This window comes from Mchenga conophoros, linkage group LG16, assembly GCF_057382185.1.
Source record: "Mchenga conophoros isolate Kocher_MC1m ecotype Shallow Benthic linkage group LG16, M_conophoros_male_GT1.1, whole genome shotgun sequence".
Taxonomy (NCBI): Eukaryota; Metazoa; Chordata; class Actinopteri; order Cichliformes; family Cichlidae; genus Mchenga; species Mchenga conophoros.
Window position 1 is genome coordinate 21,094,756 of NC_140541.1, and position 7,423 is coordinate 21,102,178.

General features: G+C 40.9%; 1 protein-coding gene across 1 annotated transcript in view; it reads right to left on the minus strand.

Moving 5' to 3' along the window:
* The window catches only part of igsf3 (immunoglobulin superfamily, member 3), a 74,286-nt gene extending 68,524 nt beyond the window's left edge, over nt 1-5,762 (minus strand). The window contains exons 1-2 of the mRNA XM_085249106.1: nt 5,095-5,762; nt 4,848-5,005 (exon numbers count right to left, since the gene is read on the minus strand). Of these exons, the coding sequence (XP_085105232.1) occupies nt 4,848-4,887 (40 nt within the window). The 5' untranslated portion in view covers nt 4,888-5,005; nt 5,095-5,762. The remainder of the gene's footprint in view (nt 1-4,847; nt 5,006-5,094) is intronic.
* Between the last annotated feature and the right edge of the window lie 1,661 nt (nt 5,763-7,423).

The following is a 7,423-nucleotide window of genomic DNA, read 5'->3' on the forward strand; positions in this document are numbered from 1 at the left end:
AAGCGTGGGAGTATAATGGATCACATTCAATGTGTATAATCTGTTTAATGAGAGAAGATTACATTTGCAAAAGATGTGTTGTGAAAATATACTTATATGATCAAGGATTACTTTCAAATGTGTCCATTTTTCATGAAAAGCATTGTTATTAATTGATGATGATGATTAATAATGTAACAATACTGCTTCTGTAAGGATAATTTGAATGAATCAAGAATAAAAGATGAATATCCAAGGACTTTTCTTTTTGCTCTTAATATAGATGGTTGAGATGGTTAAAAACAGAAAAAAAAAAAAAAAAACATGAAACATTTTGTGGTTTTATCAATTTTTCTACTAAAAAGAAACTTTTTTTCCAGTAAATCAAGTATTCCTCTGACAACTTTTGTTTTTGACAATTTTATTTATTATTATTATTATATTAATGACGCAATGATGTAGCATCTTACTTCTCCTCAAAGGGAACCCATTATTATAGTAAAAAAGACCAAGATTTCAAATAATGAGTGTAATTCTTACAAGCTTGAAAGTCAACACAGGCACAATAACTGGACTGAAATTAGTGAAAACACAGCCAATGTCCAGAGAAAAACTTTGAAATTCCTTCAGAAAGTCTGGTGAACAATTGCTCAAGAACACCTTAAAAAATCTACACGAAAGTCTGGCTTCATGTCTCCATATAGAGAAATGACTGAGGTCTTGAGACTTTTGCACAGTAGTGTATCTGCTGTTCAAATCTTCTGTTTGCAAGAATAAAGTTGGCTTAAAAGGGAGGATGACTCTGAAGAGGTGTGATTTAAAATGACACAAAGATTCTGGAAAAGAAAGTAATGGGTCCCCTTGAAACCTGCATCATAACATCACTTATAACAGTTATGTGCAATTGTCTTGATGAGTCAATTTCATATGCAAGATTCCTAATTTCTTTCTCTGTTAATTATACAGTTTGTTCACATTAAGAAATGCAAACATTGTAATGAGCTTGTCTGGAATGAAAAATGAGATCAAAGTAGAACTACTTTCAAGCATTTGCGACAATTGTCACGGCACCATATGGACAATCAAATCTGCACTTGAATGGCTGCAAGTACCGCCCTTCTATTTCTGTTAAAAACACAGGGGGGGGGGAAAAGGAACACTACACATTAGATATGTCTAAACTGATAATGAGCTTATAAGTACCTTCATTTTCTTTGATTGGGCCGGTTTTAGAGGGCCAGCTTGATAAAGGGTCGGCTGATAAGCTCAAAGTTTGATGGTGCTACAACAAGTACTTAAAACTTTTCTCTTTTCGATCAATAGCACTGTAATGAGCCTGGATAACAGGCTATGGTTTCAGTTTCTCTACAGGCTTGAAACAAGTGATCAAAAAATAGCATCAAAATCCTCATAAGAGAAGAAGGGAGATGGCTCAAAGGAAAAAAGAAAACAGCCACCACACACACCACCACCATACCGTCACTTTTGAAAGTTTTACTTCCTCCACTAAAACTTCATATTTCTGCTGACCTTTTTCCCCAAAGCATATCATTTCTGCTTTTTTTTTAATGTGTTTTCCTTACAATCCTAATACCAAAAGGAAGAGACTGTTGAGTGAATGAAGCTCCATTATTACACTCCAGTAAGGACAATTTACTGTAGTCAGACCTGAAAAGCTACTTGGCCGTGTTTAAAAATGAATGCAGACAATACATGATTAGCATGCCAATGTGTTAGGGGAAAAAAAATTAAAAGGTGAAGAAAAAGATAGAAAAACACTAAAGTCACAAAACTGTGATGCTACAGCAGGGTTATACGTTTAATCTTTTGTAGCAAGCTACGTTCAAGTGCTCCCTCTTAAGGGCCCACCGCAGCCGCTAGACCAGCATATCTGAGCTATATAGCACACTTGATAGGCCAATGTGTAAACCACAAATGCTTAAACCATTATAGTATAGATCCACTTCTTCATAGTTTGTAAGGGATGAGCTAAAACATAAATCATTGGTATAGAGTTTGTAGTGCCTGATATGAGACCTGATTTTATCGATGTTACATAGCTATACTAGGTATACTACACGTTAAAAACCTGTATTACTCCCTTCCCATCCCCATAACTAACCGTCTCATGCAGGTTTATGCAAATTCATTCATAACACGTTTAAGTGTCATGAGAACAAGGTAAAAACAGATCTTGTTATGCAAGTTGGAAGAGATATTCGACAAATACAGAGATACAAAATGTGAAACACACACACAGGCGTCAGGATTTTGCGCTAAACAGTGTGAAGCTGCTCTTAGACGAGCTCAACAGAACCAATGGCAGCTCATCAGAACCTGAGCATCCACTGGCCGCTCTTCTATCAACCCAGTAAACGGAAACCACTGAGGCATTTCGCAGTTAAACTTGACAGCCTCGCACATATCACACTTCCAGTTTAGTTACATAAACTGGAATATGTTGGATAGCAAGTTGGCTGCCCGGTTTCAAACACACTCACACAAACAGAAGAATGCCCGCACAAAGCACACACACTTTTACACCAAAAGCATGACATCTTTCTCGCTCGCTGAAGGAGAGAAGGAAGACATTCTGTTTGTAAAGCTAATAAATATTCGTTCCTTCAGGGGACTCCTTTTATAAGCTTTATATCATATACCCTGGTGCCACAAATAAACACACACACACACACACACAGACACACACACACGTACCTGGTTGCAAACTCAGCAGCATAAATAAGCCAATATAAGATTTGCCTGCCAAAAGAATGTGTAAGTGGCACCTCTGTCTTTAATAATGACTGATACAGCCTTCATCTATCACAGCTGTCAGCCATCTTTATTATGTTCTTCCTTATCACACACACACACACACACACACACACACACACACACACACACACACACACACACACACACACACACACACACACACACACACACACACACACAAACAAACAAGCACTAAAACATAAAAAAAGTAAGTTCAAACATGTGCTTGCTGACACACTGCGAATGAATCACACAGCTGATCACACACCGCCAGACAAGTACCTCTAACCTACCACAGCTGCTTGTGTATGCAAGTAGATGACAGATAGACAAATGATATGAAAGTATGTGGCAGTGCATATGCTAGTGATGCATTATCAATATAGCAATACCAGTGCTGCTAATATGAAATATAAGCATATTTTTCCTTCAGACACGTTATTTAGTTATTTAGTTCATGGCTCTCATGGCTCTAAAATTGGAGGACAGGTATAGAATTTGAAATCATTGTGAACAGAAATGATTCAAGTAAAAAAATTAAAAAAGTTCCTGATGCCATCATGCTGATTTAAATTACCACTTCTATTTTGGAATAACTGAACTTGACTGCTTGCCAGTTGATTGCCACCCCAATATTTTTTTTCTGTCTTCTCGAGGGGGATTGGCTTATAATGTCAGCTAACAGTGAAAAATACCAATCACAAGTTACCAAAGCCTAAAGACATGTCATGCTTTTGTTTGACTAGCAGTCTAATCCCACAGACATTGTTTACAGAACAATCAGAATAGTCTGAAAAGACTCCAAATTAAAGAGCCAGAGCCAGAGAATTTGCACTTTTGTTAACACACTGGTTCCAGATAATTTACTCTGAGTCTATAATTTTTCAGTTGTGGTGATTTTCTGCCTTTGGTTTGGACTACGTCCCAGTTGTCAGGTTCACATTACTGATAATGTTGGCAATAATAGCATTAGTATCATGTTAAACACTGTTACTTCAACAAGAGCCACACAGACAGTTGTTACTGTCTCCCTCCTTGCACCCAAAAGCTTCTTCGCCACCTCAAAGGGCTTCCAAATTGAATCATGATTATGCAACATGAAAACCCCTCTCTTATCCCTTTTTACCACCGATATCTCATCTGTACTGTGACCGTGTGAAGGCCAGCGCATCTCACATTCGAATTGGGAAACCTGCACAGAGGTCTGATCCTAGTGAAAGTGACTCACGATGTGCTGAAAGGGGATGAGAAGCAAGGCACAGGCTGGTAAGCCAAGTGGGGGCCTCCAGCAGGCTGACTTCCACTCCCACTCCCGCACGCCCCCTCCTTTGTGCCCCCCCTCAGCAGTGCTGACAGGCCACCCAGTCCAGGAACAGAAAAGCCATCTGGTGTTTGTTTGGGACAGTTCACAGGCAGGATGAAATGTATATGTGTGTGTCAGCAGTGATGTCTGCATGAATGTTTGTATCAGTGTGTGTGTGGTGTGTGTGTCATCAATGTGTCTAAACTTGCATTTGCAGGAAGGTCTCATACAGTGACAAATGGGTTTTATGATGATGACTTACTGTAAAGCAGAGCAGGCACTGGGTGACATCAGAATCTATTATGCACAGATCCAGATGTGTCTATATTATGTGCATCTATAGGGGATGTATTGATACACGTGTGTGTGGTGACAGCAGCTGGTTGCCTATATGATCAATCCATTTAACACTGCAGGACTGTATAAGCTTAGTCTCTAACTAAAGACCAAATATCACATTAACCTAGTTCACCGCGTACACACACACACACACACACACACACACACACACACACACACAGCTGTTCACGGGCATCTGTTATTATTGCAGCGATTTAACCGAAGTAGTCTACTTCCACCTGACTCAGAATGACTACTAGCCCAGTTCCCCTGCCTGTAAAGCGGTTTGATTGACATGTCTCATACAGGTGTGCCGTGACAGACAAACAGCAGATGCCGATTTTATCTCGGAAATCTGAGCACTGATAAAAATAAATAAATAAATAAATAAAAATCAGATAACAAACGCAGTCTCAAAGCTTTTTTCACCTTCTTTTTTCAGATGACTTACCAAGCAGCGCGCAGACTAGAAAGAGCGCACCGGTTGCCATTGTATGTGTGTGTGTTGCTCCGCTGATCCACTTTTAATATCCCCTCCTTTTAGATGAGAAGCCGGTGGCGTCTGACAGTGTGATCAGCTGCTGGTCCTGAACCAGAAAATAAGGAGGTCTACAAAACCCCGGAGGCAAGAAGAAGAATAAAAAAGCTTCCTTGAGAGTCAAATCCACAGCTGGCGGCTTTCCAAATGTGCGACCCACCTCTCTACAACGTCCTTCTGTTTAAAATAAATAAATAAAAAGCCTCCGATGTCGTTTCCTCTCGCCTTTACCCTCACCTATCTGCTTTTATCGCTGACGATGAAGTGTGCGTATGCCCAGCGCCTAGGCGACCCAACCCACTCACTCGCAGCACCGGCTCACTACGCATCCGAGACTGCGGAGGCGATTCGCACTCGCAGCCTCCTCAGTAAAAACTAAAAGTCCGGCGTGACTCCTGCGTATCTGGATACACGAAGGGAGGCGGGGAGTGCTGACGGTTTTGGGAGTCAGACTGGAATAAGTCCCGGATAATTTTCCTTCCCCTCACTGATGGGAGCGCAGGATCACGAGCAAGCAGTCCAAGCAGGCTCTGTTTTTTTCCACGGCAAATCCCGTAGACCTTATAATCAATCTCTCCACTATCGCTCCGCAGAAAGCCCAATGGGCGGGCGCTCCAGATGAGGCAAGCAAGGCTTTATACTCTGTATAAAAAAAATCACACCAGATTGATCACAATACTCTAACCCAAAATAAGTGATTTGAAGTTGTTACTGCCAATTCAAGTGGGCATTGTGTGCTAATTTAAGACACTATGCGTCTAAATCTTGACAAGATTATTAAAAGATTTTACGAGCTCAAAAAAATGAAGCAGTTCATCCCCAGAAAGAAACGACCCAACCCGTTGCTTTTCCTCTCTGGAGGTTATTTCCTTGTTTTCTGCCTGACCAAGCACTTTGGCAGTTTGAAAACTTGAAAGCGTGTTGCCTTGCTCCACCCCTAAAACCACGCCCCGGCCGTGTGGGTCTGGGGTGCAGTGGGACAAGGACGCATTTGCATTTGTTTGTTGAAATTCTAGTTCAGGCCGTTGATAGATTGAATAGGTTAATCGGAGTGGAGGGCAATTAAGCCCCTTATGCTACTAGTTTTCCCAGCTTTTTATTTGCAGGGTAGAGTTCAACCACTTTTTTGAGGTAGACACGAATTGTTCGCGCAACATCTGTTTACTGCATAAACGCACGATGATTATCACTTGAAAAATAAAATATCAGGCTATTCTTTGATGGTGTTTGTTTATTTTGCGCCGATCACAAATGTCGCCTTCTCATGTATAATTTACAAAGCAGTCTGCGTGTTATAGACAGATTTTGTACCTCTCCTTCCCCCCCCTCACCCCACTTCTCCATACACCACCTGCGTTACACACAACTGGCAATCAACATAATGAGGTGCCGCTCTGTTTGGGAACTGCAGAAAAATATCTGAGAAAAAAAACGCAGTTCACCTTTCATGGGTTGAAACTCCATCCCTCTTTGAATCAGATTATGAGAACATAAACCACGCATCGCTTTGACATAAGCACAGATTTATTGATTTTCGTGACGCTGCTCCATTATTAGCAGGATCTAAAATAGACAGGGTGAATGGGAGTTTGCTGGGAGACAGGCACAAGTGAAATAAAACTGCTCGGGTGAGAAGCTGTGAAGTGAGAGAGCTGCTCTCTGAAAAATTGAATTGAAAAGCCCAAAAAGCTCTAACTTAGTAAAACTCTAAGCTCCCTCCTGTGTAGCACATAAATAAATGAGTAGGCCTTTTGCATGTGCGTACAAAAAAAAAATGCAATTGCAGTGGACCCATCTGTTATTTTCTTCATCAGCTGGGAATTGCAAGTTCCGAAACCGCCTGAATGTAACATAAAAAATTTTTTTTGGAAAGCAGTAAAATGATTCTCTTCTTCTTTCGCCTTCGGATTTGAGCTCAAATGAAACTTAACGAACACGGTGTGGGCCCTGAACAACAGCCAGAGACAGAGAGATGTTTACAGAGCACACGTGCGTCAATAAACCGCAACATGACATCTAAAAGACAAGAGTTTAATGGGAAGAATACATCTGTTTGTCTCTCCCTCTGTGTGCCATGATATTAAGAGGGAAAAAAGATACATCTTTTAGACTGCTTATAGAGCAAACAAAGGCTTTAGCAGACGCTGCTGCCAAGAAAATGTAAGTGAGAATGGGATTAAACACCGCTATGAAGCATGTGGACTACTGCCTCAGCTTTTCCAAAGGTTTGTCCAGGTCTAGTGCTGCTGAGTTAATGCACATCCAAAAAGAGCAGGCTAGGTAGGGCATGTGTGTTACTCCTGATCTACATTTTTGCTCCACACTTAAAATTAGCTCAGTTCTCCGCAGAGCCCTTATTGCACAGCCAAGTGAGGCCACGTTTTTGTACAGGCAGCTAAAGCCAGAGTAGCATTGTTTGAGCCTAGCATTATGTCAGCGCTAAAGACAAGTTCACCTTTGGCCCAATTGCACCTGTTTTCACAACTGTC